We start from the raw sequence: 26,024 nt of genomic DNA on the forward strand, positions 1-26,024 counted from the left end.
CAAGTAGCGAGGCACACAACACTTACAAGTGGCGGGGCACACAACACTTACAAGTGGCGGGGCACACAACACTTACAAGTGGCGGGGCACACAACACTTACAAGTGGCGGGGCACACAACACTTACAAGTGGCGGGGCACACAACACTTACAAGTGGCGGGGCACACAACACTTACAAGTGGCGGGGCACACAACACTTACAAGTGGCGGGGCACACAACACTTACAAGTGGCGGGGCACACAACACTTACAAGTGGCGGGGCACACAACACTTACAAGTGGCGGGGCACACAACACTTACAAGTGGCGGGGCACACAACACTTACAAGTGGCGGGGCACACAACACTTACAAGTGGCGGGGCACACAACACTTACAAGTGGCGGGGCACACAACACTTACAAGTGGCGGGGCACACAACACTTACAAGTGGCGGGGCACACAACACTTACAAGTGGCGGGGCACACAACACTTACAAGTGGCGGGGCACACAACACTTACAAGTGGCGGGGCACACAACACTTACAAGTGGCGGGGCACACAACACTTACAAGTGGCGGGGCACACAACACTTACAAGTGGCGGGGCACACAACACTTACAAGTGGCGGGGCACACAACACTTACAAGTGGCGGGGCACACAACACTTACAAGTGGCGGGGCACACAACACTTACAAGTGGCGGGGCACACAACACTTACAAGTGGCGGCACACAACACTTACAAGTGGCGGGGCACACAACACTTTCAAGTGGGGGGCACAACACTTACAAGTGGCGGGGCACACAACACTTACAAGTGGCGGGGCACACAACACTTACAAGTGGCGGGGCACACAACACTTACAAGTGGCGGGGCACAACACTTACAAGTGGAGGGGCACACAACACTTAAAAGTAGCGGGGCACACACTTACAAGTGGCACACAACACTTACAAGTGGCGGGGCACACAACACTTACAAGTGGCGGGGCACAAGTGGCGGGGCACACAACACTTACAAGTGGCGGGGCACACAACACTTACAAGTGGCGGGGCACACAACACTTACAAGTGGCGGGGCACACAACACTTACAAGTGGCGGGGCACACAACACTTACAAGTGGCGGGGCACACAACACTTACAAGTGGCGGGGCACACAACACTGACAAGTGGCGGGGCACACAACACTTACAAGTGGCGGGGCACACAACACTTACAAGTGGCGGGGCACACAACACTTACAAGTGGCGGGGCACACAACACTTACAAGTGGCGGGGCACACAACACTTACAAGTGGCGGGGCACACACAACACTTACAAGTGGCGGGGCACACAACACTTACAAGTGGCGGGGCACACAACACTTACAAGTGGCGGGGCACACAACACTTACAAGTGGCGGGGCACACAACACTTACAAGTGGCGGGACACACAACACTTACAAGTGGCGGGGCACACACAACACTTACAAGTGGCGGGGCACACAACACTTACAAGTGGCGGGGCACACAACACTTACAAGTGGCGGGGCACACAACACTTACAAGTGGCGGGGCACACACAACACTTACAAGTGGCGGGGCACACAACACTTACAAGTGGCGGGGCACACAACACTTACAAGTGGCGGGGCACACAACACTTACAAGTGGTGAGGCACACAACACTTACAAGTGGCGGGGCACACAACACTTACAAGTGGCGGGACACACAACACTTACAAGTGGCGAGGCACACACAACACTTACAAGTGGCAGGGCACGCAACAATTACAAGTGGCGGGGCACACAACACTTACAAGTGGCGGGGTACACAACACTTACAAGTGGCGGGGCACACACAACACTTACAAGTGGCGGGGCACACAACACTTACAAGTGGCGGGGCACACAACACTTACAAGTGGCGGGGCACACAACACTTACAAGTGGCGGGGCACACACAACACTTACAAGTGGCGGGGCACACAACACTTACAAGTGGCGGGGCACACAACACTTACAAGTGGCGGGGCACACAACACTTACAAGTGGCGGGGCACACACAACACTTACAAGTGGCGGGGCACACAACACTTACAAGTGGCGGGGCACACAACACTTACAAGTGGCGGGGCACACAACACTTACAAGTGGCGGGGCACACAACACTTACAAGTGGCGGGGCACACAACACTTACAAGTGGCGGGACACACAACACTTACAAGTGGCGGGGCACACAACACTTACAAGTGGCGGGGCACACAACACTTACAAGTGGCGGGGCACACAACACTTACAAGTGGCGGGGCACACAACACTTACAAGTGGCGGTGCTCACAACACTTACAAGTGGCGGGGCACACACACACTTACAAGTGGCGGGGCACACAACACTTACAAGTGGCGGGGCACACAACACTTACAAGTGGCAGGGCACACAACACTTACAAGTGGCGGGGCACACAACACTTACAAGTGGCGGGGCACACAACACTTACAAGTGGCGGGGCACACAACACTTACAAGTGGCGGGGCACACAACACTTACAAGTGGCGGGGCACACACAACACTTACAAGTGGCAGGGCACACAACAGTTACAAGTGGCGGGGCACACAACACTTACAAGTGGCGGGGCACACAACACTTACAAGTGGCGGGGCACACAACACTTACAAGTGGCGTGGCACACAACAATTACAAATGGCGGGGCACACAACACTTACAAGTGGCGGGGCACACAACACTCACAAGTGGCGGGACACACACAACACTTATAAGTGGCGAGGCACACAACACTTACAAATGGCAGAGCACACACAACACTTACAAGAGGCGGGGCACACAACACTTACAAGTGGCGGGGCACACAACACTTACAAGTGGTGGGGCACACAACACTTACAAGTGGCAGGGCACACAACACTTACAAGTGTCTGGGCACACAACACTTACAAGTGCTGGGGCACACAACACTTACAAGTGGCGGGGCACACAACACTTACAAGTGGCGGGGCACACAACACTTACAAGTGGCAGGGCACACAACACTTACAAGTGGCTGGGCACACAACACTTACAAGTGGCGGGGCACACAACACTTACAAGTGGCAGGGCACACAACACTTACAAGTGGCGGGGCACACAACACTTACAAGTGGCGGGGCACACAACACTTACAAGTGGCGGGGCACACACAGCACTTACAAGTGGGGAGGCACACAATTACAAGTGGCGTGGCACTCAACACTTACAAGTGGCGGAGCACACAACACCTACTGTGTTTTAAACCTCTCAAATAGGAACTGAAATTGTTGGATTTGCAGTCCTGCAGAACGTGAGAATTAGACGACTGGACAGGACTCCGTAATTAGATGGGAATAAGATCAATTAACCCAGGTGATGTCTATTTATGTTGAAATTCTGGCCAGTATTTTCTTCGTATTTTAGGCAGGGGTTTGTGTATGACACACCAAGTAATCTCCAGACAAATTGGTGAGTGTTATTATTATAAATTCTCCTTCAAGGTATATGTAGCCATTTATTAAATTTAACATACAGTCCACATATTTATATTAATGTTGTACCAGAATTCCTTGTGATGTATATTTCATTTGAAATTAATATAGGTCCAGAGTGACTTGTGGAGATATGAGTTGAGTAGGTATCGAAGGAGGACATTTTTTGCGACCTAGGATGTCCTAAAATTCCTACATGACTCTATAACCTTGATGAAGATTAATTATCTTTGTTACTTTTATAAAATTACTAGTATGTATCTAATGAGATTCATCCAAGTAATTTTAATTTTAAATATAGTTACCCATTGGTCCTTGATCAAACCGGATGTAATTAGTGAAGTCATTAATTAGTGAATTAATTACTTAATAATTTTATGTGAAATGTAAGAAGGAGGTGGAAGTTAAGGTGGAAATGCAGTAAGTGTTAATGAGGTAAGGTGTAAACGTGGCGGTGCTGTTAAGGTGATTATATAATGTTAAGGGTAAATTTTAAGGTGAGGAATTAGATTAATGTACACGTGAATGTTCTCTGTAGGTTGGTGGACGTGAAGAGCTGGCCAATAGACAGGTTGCCGTTACACGAGAACTTCAACAACCCGCGGCAGCTGTACACGCCGGGAAGGCTGGATGAGCTCCTCCGAGGCCTCGCAACACAACCCGCCCAGATGTCTGACAGATATGTCACCTCCGAACTCACTAACAGACTCTTTGGGGTGAATTATTGCCTCTTATTGTATTAAAGTCTCTCTCTCTTTCACACACACTTTTCAAGGTATAATCTCCCTTGGAATTCCACTATTTTTTCATTGTGGTTATTTTACATATTTTGATATCATATATTTACTGTGAACTTTTTGCATATATATATATATATATATATATATATATATATATATATATATATATATATATATATATATATATATATATATATATATATATATATATATATATATATAATATAAAGGTAAAACTGGTCAATTAGCAGGAACTCATTTAAAATTAAGTCCTTTCTAAAATTCTCTCTTAAACGTTTAAAAATATATTTTCTTATCTATGTCAATGTAAAAATTAATAATTTTGTACCAAAAGAACCTTAGAAAACTTACATAACCTTAATATAACAAGCGCAATTTAATTTAGCCTAAAACAACTAAATATATTTTAGATAATTTTACAATAATTTAACAATAAACACAATGAAATATATTTTTTTCGTCAGGTTCAGAAAGATTTTTGCGAAATTATTGCATACATAATTTTTCGCTAACCTTATTCGGCAAGAAGAGCATTGCTATTTAAGACAAAATCGCGTTTTACCTATTCAGCACAACACGTGTATATGTGTGCATATATATATATATATATATATATATATATATATATATATATATATATATATATATATATATATATATATATATATATATATATATATATATATGTCGTGCCGAATAGGCAGAACTTGCAATCTTGGCTTAAATAGCAACGCTCATCTCGCCATATAAGACAAGTGAAAATTTGTGTATGCAATAATTTCGCCAAAATCATTCTGAACCTAACGAAAAAAATAAATTTCACTGTTTGTTTAGTATTAAATTACTGTAAACAAATCTAAAATATATTTAGTTGGGTTAGGCTAAAATAAATTGCTCTTGTTATAATAAGGTTAGGTAAGTTTTCTAAGATTCTTTTGGTGCAAAATTAAAATTTTTTACATTAACATCAATGACAAAAATATATCTTTAAACGTATAAGAGAAAGTTTCAGAAAGGACTTAATTTTAAATGAGTTCTTACTAATTGACCAGTTTTACATATTCGGCACGACATATATATATATATATATATATATATATATATATATATATATATATATATATATATATATATATATATATATATATATATATACACGTATATATATACGTATATATATATACATTTACACCCCACGTTACAGTCTAGGCAGATGCCAGCAGGGATGGACTTGGTGGCCCTTAACACCCAGAGAGGCAGGGACCATGGCATAGCTCCTTACAACGAACTAAGAGAAAGATGTGGACTTCCTAGGGCACGCAAATTTGAAGACCTGCTTGATGTTTTTCCTTCAAGGGTAAGTGTGAAAATGCTTAAATATGGTAGACAGATCAAAACGGCTGAGACTCAACGATGTTCCCAAAATGGCTGGTAACTAATGTCCAGAATATCTTGCTGTGAATTTTGTAAAGTTAAGAAACCGAAGCCAATACGGTACTGGGGAAAGTGAACACAATTTTGTAGTGCCTCCTGTAAGAGGGGAGCAGCTGATCCACATATTCATCACAACCTGAATGATGTGGCAATTGGCCGAGACACGAGTTCAATGTCCTCCTGAAGGCCTCTACACATGCTCGGGTAGTGTTTCTGATATCGTGGGATGGGGCAGGCATGGACAATGATGATTTCTTGTACTGTGAAAATATTCATGATTTGTTTTATTTGATACAATTATTTCTGCATTGATTCACTTTCATTCCTCTTCATGGGGAGCTCCTTGGAGTAGTGAAGAGGCTCTTGGTCTGAGGAATTAGACCTGTCGGTCTCCTTCCTCAGACCGAACCTAATTACCCCCCAATCCCTCCTCCCCTCTCCCATCCTCCCCATCATCCCCTTTTTCCTTTCCTCCTCCTCCTCCCCACCCCTCCCTTTTGCCCTTCCTTTTTGGCCTTTGGGATTTTTTCCCACAGGCATGCTAGTTCCTAGGTAGGGGAAAGGGTACCAGGGTCCATCCCATTCTGTTGAGGTTCTTGGCGGTGGCGTAGTTTGCTGTGGAATCTGGATTGCCTGGGGATGTCCTGATCCCCCTCCAGTATCCCAGAGGGTGGCTTTGGGTGTCTTTCAGGCGACGGGTGTATCTCTGGAAGCCGCCTTTCGGATTCCGGGGGTGGTGGCCGAAGGAGGTATGCTTTGTGGCGGATATCCAGCCGCCCTCTTTTTTGTCCACCGAGGTAGCTCGGCAGATGTGAGGTTGCTATCCCGGATTGCTGGTTTACTGGCATGATGGGTAGGGTATGGCATGGGTTCCATGATGCATCTGCGCTACTTGCGGTGCTGAGGTCCTCTTGGGCACAGAGGGAGATTTCTGGCCCTTTCATTCCTCCTAGGAACTATCCCTCCCCGGTCCCCCCTTTTTTTATCCTTTTTTTTATTTTTATTTTCTTTTCTTCTTTCTTTTGTTTTCTTAAAAACAAAAAGAAGTAACCTAACCATGGAGTACACGATCCATGACCCCGCTACCCCCCAGGCCCCTTATTGTTACCGCACCCCGTTCTGACCTCGCCTCATCTTTTGGCCACTCTTCGGACATTCCTAAGGCCCCTGCACCTCTTGCTGGTGCTGTTTCCTCACCTGCTTCAGGTACCGGGGCTTCCACTGACTCCTTCAATTTGTCTGACCTCTGCTCTCCTTTGACTATGCTTCCGGCTTCTCTCTCTACAGTGCGGCGATTTTCGAATCGCCAGCCCATCCCACGTCGGACTGACTCTGGTCCCACTTCTAAACGTCAACGACAATCTCCTAATGATGTTACTTCGTTACCTTCTCTCTCTACTCGGAAAAGACCGACACGTCATGCACTCCCTCTCCACACTCAGTTTCAGACCACACAATGGACTAAATTCTTTACATTAAGACCAACTTCTTCTACTGCCTATCTTTCCGACCATAGTGTTGGGAAAGCACACCTATGCCACATTGGTAGAGATATTTCCTTTCATGCTCTTAAGAGTGGTACGTGCATCATCACAGTCCAGAATTCTACCCAAGCTCATGATCTTTCTCTTTCACATATCGATACTATTCCTATCACTATTGAAAAACATCATTCCCTCAATTCTTGTTGTGATACTGTTATTCTGCCCCATACCATAGTCCAACAGAATTTCCAGACATGTGGCACTGACATTCTCGAACAGCTGGAACTCCAAGATCTCCCAATTCTCAAGGTAGACACTTATGTTCTTCCTGCCTGTGGGCGAAGACGATACCCTTGCAATGTGGCTCATTTAACTTTTGACAGCCGTGAACTCCCATCCTCTGTTTATGTAGCAGGACATCGGTTACAAGTTCGGAAGGTGATCCTTACACCACAACAGTGTAGGAATTGCTGGCGATTTGGCCACCCAGCAAAATATTGCAGATCTATAGCTGAATGCCCAGTCTGTGGTGCCGATGATCATTCTAATACATCTTGCAGTCGAACTCCCTCTTGCCTTAATTGTCATGAAGCTCACCCTTCGTACTCTCGCCATTGCCAAGTCTACTTAAATGAGCAGGAAATGCGTTGCCTCAAAGAGGCAGAAGGTCTCCCTTATGCTATGGCAGTTTCTCATCTCCGCCTCAAAGGGAGGCTGCCCCATGTTTCATATTCTTGTGTTTCAAAGTGTCCCCCCACTTCTGGGGTCACATCTTCTGCAGCCTCCTCTGTGGTTGCCAGTCCCATAGTCACTCCTGTATCTAATTCTTTTGCTGTTCTGGGCTCAGACGTCCCTACTTCAACTCCTCAGTCTGTCCTCACTTCTTCGTGTCCTCCCTCGCAAACCCTGGTATCGAAAAGACCTCGTACAACACCTCCCAATCGTCCCTCTACTTCTCAGAGACCCAAAAAATCTCCTTTAACCCCTCCTTCCCTTCATCCACCTCCACATTTTACCTTCCTGGTCTCTGTACCTGAGTCTTCCCCTTTCACTGGCTCTGTTACAAGTGTGGAGGTTCATCCTCCTCTTCGTACTGTGGCTTCCTCCGCAGTCCCCTCCCAAGTTTCTTCCTCTTCTGTCACCTCCCAGGTTTCTTCCTCTTCTGTCCCCTCCCACACTTCTCCAGTTCCCTTCACCCTTTCGCCCCCCCCCCTACCTTGGTACAGTCCATTATAGCTCCGATCTTTACTCAAACTCCTCCTCCTTCCATCTCCAATATTGTCTCCCATACGACGTCTCTGAACTCTGAAACACTTGAAGCAATCTCTGAATATATTGCAGAGACCAAACCATCAATGGACACTGATCCACCCTCTGTTCCTCCTCTTTCCTCTTCATTTGCACAACTCCTTTCTTCAGAATGCACCGTTCCTTCGCTACTTGAACGTTTTCCTTTGCCACCGCATGTGGACTTTTCTAACCCCTCTAGTCCATAGGTACCTTTATCTGTGGATTTCAGGTATCTTTATCGTTGCCAACCATGGCCTATTTACAGTGGAATATTCGTGGCCTCAGGGGTAATCGGGGTGAGCTTCAGATGTTGCTCTCCCAGTTTTCCCCTGTTGGTGTTTGCTTACAGGAACCAAAATTACACTCTGCCGTTACCTATCCTATCTCAGGCTATAATTTATTGTATTCTCCAGATCCTTTTCCTGATGGGACCTTTTATGAAAGTGCCCTTCTTCTACGCACTGATATTCTGTACCATCCTATTTGTTCGTACTTCGCTGCATTACACAGCAGCCCGTATCCACTTGCATAGGTGGTATATACTCTGTTCTTTGTATCTCTCTCCTTCTCGGGCATTATCTATCCCAGATATTGCCTTTCTTGTTTCGTCATTACCGCCACCACTTCTGTTACTTGGCGATTTTAATGCCCATCATTTCCTCTGGGGGGTCTCACTGTGATTCCCGTGGCATTCAGTTAGAGGCTTTTCTTGCTACCCACCCCCTCCATGTTTTAAATACAGGTACTCACACCCATTTTGATCCTCGGACTCATACTCTCTCTTGCATCGATCTCTCAGTCTGCTCTTCCTCCACCGCATTAGACTTCACCTGGTCTGTTCTCCCGGATTTACATGACAGCGATCATTTCTCAATCATTCTTACTTCCCCTTCATATTCACCACCTCTTCGTAACCCACGCTGGCAATTTGATCAGACAAATTGGAACCTTTACTCACAACTAACTGTTTTTAGTGAGGTTCCTTCTTCGTCCTCCATTGATGAGCTTTTACACCTCTTCTCGTCCTCCGTTTTAACCACAGCTTCTCATTCTATACCACAAACTTCGGGCAGGCATTCTCAGAAATGCGTGCCCGAAGTGGTCTCCTGCTTGTGCTCGTGCAGTACGTTTGAAACGCACTGCGTGGGGCAGGTACCGGTGCAAAAGAACCACGGAGAGACTTCTTGATTTTAAGTAGAAGCGTGAGATTGCTCGCCGTGTCATCCGTGATGCTAAACGCACTTGCTGGCGAGATTATATCTCCACCATCACCTCTGCTTCCTCTATGAGTGCAGTCTGGAAAAAAGTACGAAAACTGAGTGGTAAATATTCTCCTGGCCTGGCTCCTGTTCTGCGAGTTGCCGGCGTTGATGTAGCAAACCCACTAGATGTTGCCAATGAAATTGGCAATCATCTGGTCCGTATTTCTCAGGGGCTCCATCTTTGCCCCTCGTTTCTTTCCTCAAAGTCTGCCAGAGAATTAGCACCCTTGGACTTTTCTTCTCTCAGAGAAGAACAGTATAATGTGCCTTTTACACTTCAGGAACTGGAGGCAACACTCTCAGCTTGCCGATCATCGGCAGCTGGGCCCGACGACATTCATATTCGTATGTTACAACATTTACATCAGTCAGCCCTTGCAGTCCTATTACGCCTTTTCAATCTTATTTGGTCACAGGGAGTTCTTCCACAGCTGTGGAAATCTGCCATTGTTCTCCCTTTCTGCAAACCGGGTACTACGGGACATGAAGCCTCCCACTATCGTCCCATTGCTCTTACCAGTGCAGTTTGTAAAGTGATGGAATGCCTGGTAAATAGATGTTTAATGTGGTATTTAGAGACACACAACAGTCTCTCCACTCGTCAATATGGCTTTCGTAAGGGCTGTTCTACCATAGACCCCTTACTACGCTTGGATACGTATGTTCGTAATGCCTTTGCGAATAACCACTCAGTTATTGCCATATTTTTTGACCTTGAGAAGGCATATGACACAACTTGGAGGTATAATATTTTGGCCCAAGCCCACTCCTTAGGCCTTCGAGGCAATCTACCATCCTTCCTTAAGAACTTTTTAATTGACATTTCCGTGTTCGGGTTAATAATGTGCTCTCCCCGGACTTTATCCAAGCTGAAGGTGTCCCCCAGGGATGCGTTCTGAGCACAACACTTTTTCTCCTTGCTATAAATGATTTGGCCTCTAGTCCTCCATCCAATATTTGGTCATCACTCTATGTTGATGACTTCGCTATTGCATTTGCAGGCGCTATCACCTCATTACAGTTTCCCTCCAACATGCAGTCGACCGTGTTTCCAATTGGGCGAACGAACGAACGAACAAGTGCAGGTAAGATCCCAATGGAATGAGCGGGGAAGACGGGACAGACGAAGAATAGCGCTGGAGAGGAGTGTTCTTAGTCGTAGAAATAGAGCCAGGGCTTGACCCAGCAGCTAAGGCGATCGTGGGACAGACTTTGAGAAAAAACGGGAAGAGAGCAAGCTGTGTATGCAACAGTCTCGTGGTAGGTGAGGTCTTTGAGTCTCGAGAGCTGGAAGTTTCCAGGTTGCAGGAGAGGGCAGGCAGGTAGGACCATCAGAGGGCAGCAGACATGTGGGAGGTTATTTTATTAGTTGAGGAGGCAGGTTTGCAGTGGAGCCATTTGCAAACTTCTTGAAGCTGCTCCTGGAGAGGTGGTATAGCGTTGTCTTGTTAGAAAAAGTGAAACGAAGAGGCTTGATGAACTCAAGAACTTGTGTGAGTGTGAAGTGAAGAGGTGATTCGCAGGCATACTTGACTGTTCCATCACAGAGGCCTTTGTAGAGTTCAGAGCAGGTCATGGTGTCAGCGTTCGAGGGAGAGGTGTAGAAAGTAAGGTTTTCGTAAGAGGGTGTGCTGGAGTCGTCGCTATCTGCTTCGTCGGGGGATTCGTCAGAAAATTCTTGTTCAATTGTTTCTACTGTGATTGTGTCAAGAGGAGACTGGGAGTCTAGAGTATTTGCGGTCTGGCTGGCTGTTGGTGGTTGTTGAGAGGTGGTAGTGGTCACTGGGGGTGGTTCAGGAGTGTTTTTTGGGGCAGAGTCAGGATTTGGGCCTGAAGTTGATGTGAAGTTAGCGATGTTTGGGATAATCTTGAGGAAGTCCTGTGATGTTGGCGAGTCAGGAAAGTTGAATGACGGCATGTTGTTAAGACGGAATAGTTCGTTAATTGTAGTGTTGAATGTGCCTGGGTTTGCTGCATTTGCAAGGTGTGCATACATCATGCAGTACAACACCTTAGAGGGAGCAGCGCCAGGGAGTGCAGAGAGGGAATTGCTGGATAGAGATGACTACTGTGTGGCTTGTAGAATTCTGGTGATGTCCGACTGAAGTTTTGAAATGGCGGCATATGTCGGCGATTTGGGACTATTCTTCTTGGTTTCTTTAATTTTTTTTCGACATTACTTCTTTTCGTAGTGGGCATTTAGCTGCAAGGGTATGATGAGTACCCTGACCTTCTTTTCCACAGGTAGAACAGAACATTTTGTCTTTAAATGGGGCAGTCCTTGGTTGAATGTTGATAAGAGTAACAGTTCCAACAGGGAGAGACATGGACAAAACGTTCAGGTTCAATGTGGCGTGGATGTATGTGGTAATATGAGATAGCTAGTCCATTAGAGAGCGCTTGGGTACCCATATCTATGTTTGAAAAGGTGATTTTGATCATAGATGAGGCATTGGGAATTCGTGTGATGGTGTCTACAGAGGCCCAGGTGTTTTGGTCTTCGATAGAGGTCTTCAGTTCATCCGTTGGTATGGATGTGATTATTTTATCCAATTGTTTAACAAAAACTGAACGTTTCGCCAGCAAGGAGGGAGACGGTGATGTGATGAATTGTCGGTCTCGTAATGTATTCATTGCAGTGTCGTCCATAAGTTTAGCTGCTTCATTGTCGTCGGTGCAGACGACAGTAAAGGAGTCCTTGAGTGAGTGGGCCACCACACATGGGTTTAAATTTTCCAGTACCAAAACTCACCAAATTACTTTCACTAGACGCTCCAATCATCCTTTGTACCTCTATGGCTCCCATATCCCTGAACGTGATACAGTCAGGTTTCTAGGCCTCCTCTTTGACCATAGGTTATCCTGGAAACCTCACATTACCTCTCTGAAGGTAACTTGTCACAGCTGGCTGAACCTTCTTAAAACCCTTGCTCATCTTTCATGGGGAGCTGATCGTCGAACTCTCCTTCGCCTACATTCCGCCCTCGTTTTATCGAAACTTGATTATGGTGACCAGATCTATTCAGCGGCCTCTCCTGCTACTCTCTCTAGTCTTAATCCCATTCATCACCAAGGATTACGTTTATGCCTTGGTGAGTTTAGCTCTTCCCCTGTTGAGAGCATCTATGCAGAAGCGAACGTTCCATCCTTATCCGATCGCCGTGATGCCCATTGCCTTCGCTACTATGTACGCTCTCATGATCTCTGCAGTCCTTCCATTTGTAGAATGGTCACCGATATTAGTAGGCATTCTTTATTTGTTCACCGCCCCTGTTTGCTCCGTCCCTTCTCCCTTCACCTACATTCGCTCTTGTCTTCTCTTCAGTTACCACCTCTCTATGTTCATGTAGCATCTCACTTTTCCCTACTTCCCTGGGAAGTTCCAGCTGTTCAAGTCTGTTCTTTCTCACTCCCTTGCTCGAAAGCCCAACTGTCTGCGGTAGCTTCCTGCTCTCTTTTTCTTGACCACTTCCTCTCTCATTCTCATGCCATTGCAGTGTACACAGATGGCTCTAAGTCTTCTGACGGTGTAGGATTTGCAGCAATGTTTCGTACGAGAGCATTTACTGTCTTCGGCTAGTATCTTTACTGCTGAATTGTATGCCATTCTTGCAGCACTTATCCATATTGCATCTATGCCTATGTCATCATTTGTGGTTGTCTCAGACTCCCTTAGTGCTTTACAGGCTATACAGAAATTTGATACACCTCACCCCTTAGTCCTCCATATCCAACTTTGGCTACACCGCATCTCTTCCAAACATAAAGATATTGTTTTTTGTTGGGTCCCTGGTCATGTTGACGTACAGGGCAATGAACAGGCAGACACTGCTGTGCGGTCAGCAGTACATGACCTACCAGTTTCATATAGAGGTGTTCCATTTACGGACTATTTTGCTGCAATAGCTACCCACCTTCACACCCGTTGGCAACAACGTTGGTCTACTCTGCTCGGTAACAAACTTCAGTCTATTAAACCGAGTATAGGTTTAATAGATACTCATGGTATCTCATGGAGAGGTGCCCTGCTCCTCTCTGTGAGAATTGTCAGGTTTCATTTTCGGTTAGCCACATTCTATTAGACTGCCCACTTTATCAACGAGCACGCAGAATATACCGCCTACGTCGTCTTCGCTCCGCTGCTGTCTCTTTACCTTCCCTTTCCTGATGGACCCACCTTTCATCCGGACTCTCTCATTGACTTTTTGACAACAACTGACTTACTTCACAAACTCTGATGATACCTTCAGCCCTTTCTACCTCAATCTCTTGCTGCCCTCTACCCGCGCACTATCAGCTGCCCCGCTGTTTTCTGTAACCAACTGATCATCCCTACCCCCTTCTACCGCCCAATACCCTCGCTTCCTGTATAGCCCTTGTGGCTTAGCGCTTCTTTTTGATTATAATAATAATAATTCACTTTCATTAATATCACTAAGGGTCGATAATATGTCGGTATCTATATGCGCCTGGAGTGACGGGCACTGATGTAGGAGGAAGGGGAGAGGGTGTTGCGGTAGTCAAATGATTACAGAGGTGCACAATGGGTCCAGGGACTGGGCCACAAAGGTTTGATAGATGAACAAGTTACAAAGGTTATGAACCATTCACACGTCCAAACCTGGTCACAACTGTAAGGGGTTATCACACCCTTTCACTCTACATCGACTACAGAATCCACTAGGTTGTAATTGCTATTTCGTGGCAGACGATGAAGGCGCTCAGTCGACTCTACTCCTCAGTGGATGACATCGACCCCTTCGTGGCTGGCATCTCAGAGAGGCAGGCACCTGGCTCCATCCTTGGACCCACCTTCAGGTAAGAGTCACGCCAGGAGAGCTACATGAAGTGTCTGCATAAGCAGACATAAAGGAAATGATTAAAAAGATGGCAACTAGCGGAAGATGGAAATAATGGAAGAACATACAGGGAATAAAATGATATGGGACAAGCAGATATTAGGAATAAAATGATGGAAGACAAGAAGATATTGGGAATAATAGGAGATAAGAAGCTAGGGAGATAAAGAAAACGCTTGAAATGCCAAAAGATGCAGAGAGATGAAAAGGTGGGAGGAACTTATGGGGATATATAGATATGTTAGGTTTAAAGATCATCGATTGCGTGAGATCATAAAGGCTGCATTTTACCTGTACTGGTCAAGGTCTGGGCCGCGGGAACGTTGACCCCCGGAGCCTTTAGGTAGACCACCCGTCCAGAATACTTTAATGCCTAAATTAGACATTAAAGTCTCAGTTTATATATATGGAAGTACATACCTGTCAGTATCCATACTGTTAAGGCTGGAGAGGGACAGGGAACGATAGGGAAAAGATACATCGGCAGCGTAGGGGAAGAAAGATAAAGGGTACGATAGGGAAATACAGCAAATGGGGAGGAAGGAGAAGATAGTATGGAGGAATAGTGAACGCAAGATGAGGGAGAGAAGAGGGATCCTTACAGAGAAACATGAAGACACAGGAGATAAAGAAATAATGACGGAGAAGAAAGGATAGGATAAAGGTTAGCTTTATTTATTAGTATCTCCATTAAGTAATATATACAGTGAAACTAATAACTAACACTCATTTACCTACAAAACTTGTGTTACTTACCTGTGCGATGTTCGTATATCTCATCACTAACCTTTTACTCCCAAGGAAAACAATAATATATGATTATGCAGATTTTCGCTATGCCAGATTTTTAATATGCAACAAAACTAACTAAACCCTGTTAATATTAACGAAATGTACAAATGTCCTTTCGCATGCTATTACATTACTTTTTAACAAGTCACTAGAAACTAGCACTTTCCCGACACTACTCAAGACAGCAAGGGTTACACCAATACATAAAGGTGGTGACCCTACAGATGTAAACAACTATAGGCCAATATCAAACTTACCATTGCTATCCAAAATCTTCGAGAAACTCGTGCACAGGAGACTATATTCATTTATAACGGCACAAAACATACTCAACCCCTGCCAATTTGGATTCAGGAAAAATAAAAGCACTAATGATGCAATTATAAAAATGCTAGACCTGCTTTACACAGCATTGGAAAATAAGGAATATCCGCTAGGAATTTTTATTGACCTAAGAAAAGCGTTTGACACAGTAGACCACGGCATCCTACTCCACAAACTTGACCACTATGGTATAAGAGGCCATGTGCTTGCATATTTCAAATCCTACCTTTCTAATAGGCATCAGTATGTCACCATTAAAGACACAGCCTTATCAATACGGCCACTTGATACTGGAGTTCCGCAGGGAAGTGTCCTTGGATCCCTGCTCTTCCTCATTTACATCAATGATCTTCCAAACATATCCCAACACCTGAAACCCATTCTCTTTGCTGACGACACGACTTATGTCATCTCTCACCCTAATCTTGCCACCCTCAACACCATTGTTAACGAGGAGCTGCTCAAAATATCGACTTGGATGACAGCCAATAAACTTACACTTAACACTGACAAAACCTACTATATTATGTTTGGCAGCAGAGCAGGTGTTGCGCAGTTTAACATTAAGATCGACAACACTCTAATTGCCAGACATAATGAGGGCAAATTCCTTGGCCTATACCTCGACAACAACCCAAGTTTCAGCACCCATATCCAACACATAACAAAAAAGTATCCAAAACGGTGGGGATCCTCTCCAAGATACGATACTACGTGCCGCAAACTGCCCTTCTTACACTTTACCATTCACTTATATATCCATACCTCACCTATGCTATCTGTGCTTGGGGTTCAACTGCAGCAACACACCTAAAGCCAATAATAACCCAACAAAAAGCCGCAGTAAGAATAATCACTAAATCTCATCCCTGGCAACACACCTCCCCCCCCCCACTCTTCATAGATCTAAACTTACTCCCTGTTCAGTACATCCACACTTACTACTGTGCAATCTATATTTACAGGACCTTAAATTCCAATATTAACCTTGACCTAAAACGCTTTCTTGATAGTTGTGACAGGATCCACAGGCATAACACCAGACACAAACAACTCTATGACATTCCCCATGTCTGACTAAACCTTTACAAAAATTCAATGTATGTCAAAGGGTCTAAAATTTGGAACACCCTACCTGAAAACTCTAGAACTGCAGACACATTCATCACTTTCAAAACTACAGTTATAAAACATTTTATCTCCCTGATCCACCCCGACAACTAACTACATGATAACCACTTGGTGGTTCACACTTACACTCACTCACCCACTGACTATAAACCCAGAAATACTAATCTTAATCTTAAAATAATGAATCCTAACTAGACATAAGTTTGCCTATGATACTCAAATATAGACACCTTGTATTGTGCCAAAACAAAAGCATTCACATTGCTAAACTCACAAATTATGATGTAGTCACTTAGCCTTAATACCATAATCTGTAAGAATTTAATGTTAAGAATTAATCTAAGTCTGCTCGAAATGCCTAGCCATGCTAGGTGTCCTAGTGGCCCCCTCTGTAATTAGTATTTTATAACATGTAAACCACGCGATACCCAAAACCTGTAAACCCCACATTGTAGCCATTATAGAGAATAAACTTGAATTTATTTTATTTGAATTGTTATTTCCTTGCGGTACGAAAACAATGTGGTTTACATATAATTAAACATTGTTAAGCACAAAAAAAGCTTAGAATTTGCTTAAATACTAATTTTATTGATAAAAATCTGGATATGTACAGGTTATATGGAGCCTTAATGACCCTCGTGCAATCGATAGGCTTTAAACCCAATATGTCAACTATCCAAGTCACAATACCATAGCTGGAATAATTCGCACCTAAAGGACAATTAGGAGAGAAAAGTTTAGATAATGTTTTGTCTTGATAATAGTCGAGGAAGGACCGAAACGTAGTCCAAAGTTACTTTACTAAATTGTGCTTATAATACCGGCTTTCTGTGGGAAGGAAAACGAATCTTCAGGTGACCCCTACATGTAGAATATTAGACACATTAATAGCTCTCCTTTACAGGTGCATCGTTGGCGACCAGTTTACCCGACTGAAGCGAGGAGACAGATTCTTCTACGACCTGGGAGACCTGCCCAGTTCATTCACTGAAGGTATGTTTATGCCTGGACCAGCTGACACCTTTTCCCTAAATGAACCCCATTTAAACTTATAGCCTAGAAACTTTATTTAAAAAAAATACTCAAAAGAGGTGTTACGACGAACAAAAACAATATTGGGAACATTATGTATACATAGTGGCTTGGTAGGCAAAGCTCTCACTTCACACGCTGAGTGTCCCGCTTCGATTCCAGGAAAGGGTGAAAACACTGGACGCGTTTCCTTACACCTGTTGTCCATGTTCACTCATCAGTAAAATAGGTACCCGGGTGTTAGTCGACTGGTGTGGGTCGTATTCTGGGATAAAATGAACCTAATTTGCCTGAAATGCTTTGCAAAACAAGGAGCATTATATATATATATATATATATATATATATATATATATATATATATATATATATATATATATATATATATATATATATATATATATTTATATATATATATTTATATATATATATATTTATATATATATATAAATATATATATATATAAATATATATATATATATATATATATATATATATATATATATATATATATATATATATATATATATATATATATATATATCAAAAGAACCACTGTGAAAGAATAGAGAAATTCCAAGCGCTTTCGTGACTACTCACATTATCAAGGAACTATGAAAGTAAAGCATCCAAGGAAGGTATATAAGGGGTCTGGCCAACACCTCACTATCAGATCCCACAACAGTTAAACACCTGACGCGCACTGGCCCAACTGGACAAGTCCTTCGCACAACCCACCAACAAACTATTCTACCCAAGAAAATTTAAAAAATTATTATTTGTCCAGTGTATTATTAAATTCTTCCCAAATTCTATTAATTATAAATGGATCTAATTTATATAAACCAAAGGAAATATTCATATTATTGTCAAAACTGCTTTTTATGAAACAAGATTCAATTATATTCCTGTCGACCTTGGACTTGCTTGATACTACTTTCTCAACTTTTTGAAAATCAATTGGATGGTTAAAATCTCTTACATGAATAAATAGAGCATTGGAATCTTGTCCAGTTCTAATGCTATATTTATGTTGTTTTAATCTTAGTTCGAGATTTTTACCAGTTTGACCGTAATAAACTTTATCACAAATTTTACAAGGAATCTTACAGACACATCCATCAGCATTTTGGGGTGAATTCTTTATCAAAAGTTTTTTTACTGTATCAAGATTTTTGAATACAACTTTAATATTAAAAGTCTTAAGAATGAAGGCATATCAACCAAGTTTTCATGGTAAGGGAGAACCAACATATTTTTAGTTGAATAAGGCTGGTTGTCCCTTTTTGGATTGTAAAAAGTATTTCTAGCAACTTTAAAAGATTTATCAATTACATTTCTTGGGTATTTTAAATCATTACCTATTTCATAAATTTTGGATATTTCCTCATCTATGAACTCAGGACTACAAATTCGTAAAGCTCTCAAAAACATTGATGAGAAAACAGACAGTTTGACTCTATCTTGATGCAAAGAATAATAGTAATCGTTTTTTAAATTTTCTTGGGTAGAATAGTTTGTTGGTGGGTTGTGCGAACGACCTGTCCAGTTGGGCCGGCGCACGTCAGGTGTTTAACTGTTGTGAGATCTGATAGCGAGGTGTTGGCCAGACCCCTTATATACCTTCCTTTGTTGCTTTACTTTCATAGTTCCTTGATTATGTGAGTAGTCACGAAAGCGCTTGGAATTTCTCTATTCTTTCACAGTGGTTGTTTTGCATATTCTGAAATCACCTGTTTACTGTGATCTTATTGCATATATATATATATATATATATTATGTCAGCTAGGCCTATATATATATATATATAGAAATAAATATATTACTTTATATATATATATAATGTATGTCATTGATGTCAGCTAGGCCTGTATAACTTGTACATGTAGAAATAAATATATTACTTTAATAATAATAATAATAATAATAATTATTATTATTATTATTATTATTATTATTATGCATTCTTAACAATGTTCATGGTGAAAACTGATTCCCTAAGGGGCATTATACAGGTTAATAGGTTACTATTTTTTTTTCAAGACTTTTATCACCATTACTTTGGAGAGTTTATGATGCATGTTGTAATTTGTGGTACATTATGTATGAAAGTACGTTAAACAGTAGCCAAAATACTGTGTTACTCGTTTAAAATTTACTCTGGAGATATCCCACATAACTACCACAATGGTGGAATAATTTTGGTGATACCAAGTTGTATGTCAGCGACGCATATACTGATTAAGACATGTATTAGGGAAACGTTTTGCCATGACTAAATGTTTCCTTGGTTAATGTCTTAGTCAGTGCATACGTGTCTTTTATCTTACTATAAGAGCATTATAACTTTTCTCTCCTGATGGTCAATCTTCCAGGGAGTAAGAATAAAAAATTAACTCAAAGGACTATTAATCGTGACATTAGGACGCATTTCTTTAAGACACCTGCTGTCCATGTTCACCTTTCAATAAAATAGGTACCTGGGTGTTAGTCGACTGGTGTGTGTCGCATCCTGGGACTATACCTGATTTGCCCAAAATGCGCTGCCTAACAAGGGGTTTTCTGTATAGTAGTACAGTAGGGCCCCGCTTTACGGCGTTTAGCTTTACGGCGTTCCGCTAATACGGTCATTTCAAATTATGACCAAAACTCGCTATACGTAAGCACTAAGTCTCTCCATTATGTCTGGAAACTCCAAAATTTTAAGTGTTTTTAAAAGTTATTTCATATTTTATATATCCTCTGATAATTATGCTTATGTATACCTGTACTTAAATAAACTTACACACTGTGCTGGCATGCAGGTACACATTAAAATCAGTAAGAGTGTTTTATGTCTCCAGACGTCATATTAGTAATGATAATAATAATCATCGAGTCTCATTTAAATGTCGTATATTACGTTAATATACACATTTTCATTAATCCATCTATGATATTTTTTCAAAATTATATAATAAACACGATGCATAACATATAAATATGATAAACACCCCACAGTAGAATAAATAAGCATAAATATGAGATGTGGTAGCAGACGACTTGCACAAGTGACGCCATATTAGAAATAATAATAATAATAATAATAATAATAATAATAATAATAATAATAATCACCGAGTCTCATTAAATGTCGTATATTATGCTAATATACACATTTTCATTAATCCATCCATGATATTTTTTCAAAATTATATAATAAACGTGATGCATAACATATAAAGATGATAAATACACACCACAACAGAATAAATAAACATAAATATGAGAGGTTGTAGGTGGCGTTACTCCCCTCAGTGTTTTAAAAATGGCTGAGTCAGCAGAACAGGTCAGGCAGTCAACAACACCACACAACCCCCGATAAATGGAATTGAGGGGGATTTGGAAGGATAAAACCATGGATTAAACCTTTCTGATCTACCAGAATGGAAAGGAGTTAGAAGTTAATTGGGGAAGCCAGACTGTGAAGTGAGATGGGAAGGGGAGTGTGTAATAAGGGGTTAACTATAAGGGTTTTGTGAAGTTAAGGGAAAAGTGAGCAGTGAAGAGGGTTTTGAAGAGGAAATTTTACTAGTAATTCAGTGGTGATTGCTAAAGCAGATACTAAGTGTACTAGGGACTGGAAAAGAGAAATATATATTATTGTATATGAGTAAAAGAGCGAAGAGTGAAAATGGCAGGCATTAGGGGGATACAGGCTGCCATAATTATATTTATGTTTCTTCTTCAATTCCATGAAGAAAGAAATCAGTCATGGGGGCTGGAAAAGGTGACTGGAGTAACAGCGCCCTGGACAGTAAAAGCCCAACAGTTGCCATCCTACCAGAAAAGTAAATGTCACTATCACTGCAAGGTATGGCAACACCGCATACCCAAACAAAAACAGTGGCACACAGCTCTTATTGTAGCGCTCTTAAGTGGTGATATCCAAATTAATCCAGGACCTCAAACTATTGTGCAGAGGCAAAACAGACAGATAAATGACGGCGATAATGACGGTCTAGTAGCTAGGAATGATAACCTTAACTCCATATGTAATGCATACATAGGTCAATGTGAGACAATACAGCCATTATTATCTCAAATACTACCAAACAGGTGCATACACTGTACTAAAGTATGCATGAAAAACAGAAAAGGCACCTTATGTAAAATGTGTAAGGGGTGGGTGCATGATGGATGTATGTACAATTATAGCAACGGTGCCAGAATTCATTTTGTGTGTAACAAATGCACTTTGGCACAGTTACCCTTTAGCAGTGATGACATTGATTTACCTAATTTTAATACAAATGACCCATTGCCATATATTGATGATTATGATTGTTTTATGAAATCAGGCCTTCACTTTATTCATGTCAAAGCAAGATCACTTCTTCCTAAATTGGCAGAGATGAGGATTCTAGCTAACAAAATTAGGGCGGCAGTTATAACCATCTCTGAATCTTGGTTGGATGATACGGTGACTGACGACGAAGTCAAAATAGAAGGTTACAATATAAAACGCTTAGATAGGAACAGAAAGGGTGGTGGAGTATGTGCCTACATTAGAAATAACTTAGCTTACAACCCAAGACCTGATTTAAATAAAACTGGAGATTCTATGGTTTGAAGTGCTGCTTCCTAAGACCAAACCCATCTTAGTAGGAACTAGTTACCGCCCTCCTACCCAGGACCAGTTCTTAGAAGACTTTTCCAGAGTCTTGTCCGGAGTTAAAAACAATTGCGAGACAATAATACTGGGCAACTTCAATATCTGTTTTCAGCAGCAAAATAACGGGCTATGCAAAAGGTATAAGCAAATTCTAGGATTAAATAGTTACACTCAACTAATTAGTACTCCAACCCGGATCACACAGTTCTCAGCCACCCTAATTGACCACATACTTTGTAACCGCTCTGAGAACATTAGTCAGTCAGGCGTCATTACCACAGGTCTTAGTGATCATTTCATCATTTACTGCACCAGGAAAATCACTAGGGATAGGATAGGCCTACACAGGACAATAAAAATGAGGTCAACTAGAAACTACAGTAAAGAAACACTGATAAATAGGCTACACAATTGTGACTGGACAGAGATAACAAGTTGCACGGACGTAAACGATGCCTGGGAAAAATTCAAAACAATGTTCACTACTATCCTTGATAATATTGCAGTTAAAGAGGTTAGGATTAAACCAGTTAAAGAGGTTAGGATTAAACGAAGAACTGAACCCTGGATGAATACTGAGATATTAGATAATATGAAATTCAGAGACCAGCTGCTAAAAAGATTTAAAGCAAACAGACAGGATATTGCAGCACTAAATGAATTCCAAAGGGTGAGGAACAGAGCACAGAGACTTATAAAAAGAGCAAAGGCAAAGCACTATTGCACAAAAATTGAAAAGTATAAGCATAAACCAAGTCCTAACCCCAGGAAGCTCTGGCAACAACTAAAACAGTTGGGGTATAGCCATAAGCCAGTAGATAGGTCTAACATAGTACTCACTATCGATAATGAGGTATGCCACGAAACATCGAAGGTGGCAAATTGCTTTAATTCATACTACACATCTGTTGCATCAACACTAGTAAGTAAACTACCAGCTGCATCAAATACCTTTAACACAGACTCTGATAAGTTTCAAACATACTATACCAATAAAGGGGTAACCCCAAACAGTTGTCAACTAGTAAGTGTGTCTCATGACTTTATTCAAAAAGAACTAAGCAGGTTAAACCCAACTAAGAGCACAGGCCCTGATAACATCCCGTCTAAGTTCCTAAAAGATGGTGCTTCTGAACTGTCAATCCCTATTGCTCACATAATAAATCTATCAATCACCACTAATACCGTACCGGAGGGGTTCAAGGAGGCCAGAGTTACTCCTATCTTCAAGAAAAATAGTAGGTCTGATGTAAGCAACTATAGGCCTGTTAGTATACTCAGTATAATATCTAAAATTCTAGAGAGGGCGCTGTATTCTCAAGTAGTTAAGTACCTTAATGACAACAACATTCTCCATAGCTATCAATCGGGCTTTAGAAGATCTTACTCAACCGACACCTCCCTTATTAATCTGATGGATTACCTGAGAACTGAAATGTCAAAGGGGAACCTCATAGGTATGGTAACCTTAGACCTGCAAAAGGCCTTCGATACTGTCAACCACAATATATTATGTAATAAACTTCAAGCTATCGGTATAGGTTCTGTAGACTGGTTTAAGTCCTACCTTAGCAACAGGAGACAAATAGTCAAAATCAACAAAACAGAATCAGAACCCCTGCCGATAACATGTGGAGTTCCCCAAGGTAGTATTCTGGGTCCCTTATTATTCTTATGTTATGTCAATGATATGCCTATCAGTGTCAAGTGCAAACTCCTACTGTATGCAGATGACAGTGCTCTGCAGCAAATGGTTAGTAGACAACAAACTATCATTACACCTAGGGAAAACTGAAGCCATTATCTTTGGCACGAAACATAAACTGAGAAGGGTAAATAATTTTAATGTTCAATGTAATGGGGAGCCCATCACTTTGGTTTCATCAGTAAAATATTTGGGAATCCCCTTTGACCCATGCATGTCAGGAGAATTGATAGGGAACAGTGTAGTAAAGAAAGCGAATGCCAGACTGAAGTTCCTGTATAGACAAGCACAGTGTCTACCTACTGAGGCTCGCAGGACCCTATGTCTAGCCCTTATACAATGCCATATGGATTACGCTTGCTCTTCTTGGTACTCTGCCTTGACAAAAAAAAACTGAAAGATAGACTGCAAATCACCCAGAACAAAATCGTAAGATTCATCCTGGGGCTGGGACAAAGAGAACATGTAGGCCAGGATGAATTACAGCAGTTGGATATGCTGAATGTTGAAGACAGAGTAAAACAACTGAAGCTAAATCATGTTTATAAAATTGCTCACAAACAATGTCCAGAATATCTTGCTGTCAATTTTGTCAAGGTTGGGAACCAGAGCAATCATAGTACTAGGGGGAGAGAGCACAACTTTGTAGTACCCAAAGTCAGTGGCCAGGCTTCAAACACCTTTTATTGTACAGCAATAAAGGAATGGAACAGACTGCCCGCACATGTCAAAGCCAGTCATAGCATGAACCAGTTCAAGAAGAGTGCCAAAAGGTGCCTGATGAATGTAGCTACAGAAAGGGAGGGGAATGATTTTCTATTTTTTAGCTAACATACGTGTAAATTTTACCTTATTCCTAGTAATGACCCTCGTATTGTAGATAGTCTTAATGACCTTGGTGTAGTAGATAGTCATTTTAGTATGATAATAAGATGTTATCATTGTAGAATAATAAGAAAATATTATAACCTTTATATTATAATAATAAGGTAAAAGGACCCCAATGGAAATAAGTCACTCTGTCTGACTTTTTTGGGTTATCCTAGGTTCTCTACACATATGCTGCTATGTATGATAATTCTATGTAACTGTATTTGTGTATACCTGAATAAACTTACTTACTTACTTACTTATGTGGTAGCCAGATAACTTGTACAAGTGACGCCAAGAATAACATTTTCTCTAATCTAACATAAGAGAAAATGTGTTACTGGGGGTAACTGTAGAAAATTATTCCTTTCGTATGTAATTCAAATTCAAAGTTTATTCTCTATAAGGATTACAATGCTGAGTTTACAGGAATTTGGTTATTGTGTGGTTTACATGTAGTAAAATAGTGATTACAGAGTGTACCACTAGAACGCTTAGCATGGCTAGGCATTTCGGGCAGACTTAGTTTTATTCTTAATTGTAAAATATTACAAATTATGAGGTAAGTTGGTCTTATGGCTAAGTGACTAAATACTAGTTTATGAGTTTAGCAATGTGAATGCTTTTGTTTTGGCACAGTACATAGTTTCAGTATTGGAGTATCACAGGATTCATTATTTTAAGATTGAGATTAATATTTCTGTTTATGGTCAAATGAGTGAGTGAGTGTAAGTGTGAACCACCAGGTGGTATTCGTGTAGTGAGTTGACGGGGTGTATCAGGGAGATAAGATGTTTTCTAATGGTAGTTTTGAAGGTGATGAATGTGTCTGCAGTTCTAGAGTTCTCAGGTAGGGTATTCCAGATTTTAGGGCCTTTGACATACATTGAATTTTTGTAAAGGTTTAGTCGGACACGGGGAATGTCGTAGAGATGTTTGT

At 41.7% G+C, this 26,024-nt stretch overlaps 1 protein-coding gene across 1 annotated transcript in view; it reads left to right on the forward strand.

Annotated features, from left to right (window-relative positions):
- Positions 1 to 26,024, forward strand: part of LOC128687476 (peroxidase-like) — a 113,249-nt gene that overhangs the window by 81,570 nt on the left and 5,655 nt on the right. Inside the window, exons 14-17 of the mRNA XM_070084066.1 lie at positions 4,023 to 4,200; positions 5,450 to 5,602; positions 14,424 to 14,533; positions 17,729 to 17,817. Coding sequence (XP_069940167.1) covers positions 4,023 to 4,200; positions 5,450 to 5,602; positions 14,424 to 14,533; positions 17,729 to 17,817 — 530 coding nt within the window. The remainder of the gene's footprint in view (positions 1 to 4,022; positions 4,201 to 5,449; positions 5,603 to 14,423; positions 14,534 to 17,728; positions 17,818 to 26,024) is intronic.

The sequence above is a fragment of the Cherax quadricarinatus genome, chromosome 11 (genome assembly GCF_038502225.1).
Source record: "Cherax quadricarinatus isolate ZL_2023a chromosome 11, ASM3850222v1, whole genome shotgun sequence".
In the NCBI taxonomy this organism is placed as follows: Eukaryota; Metazoa; Arthropoda; class Malacostraca; order Decapoda; family Parastacidae; genus Cherax; species Cherax quadricarinatus.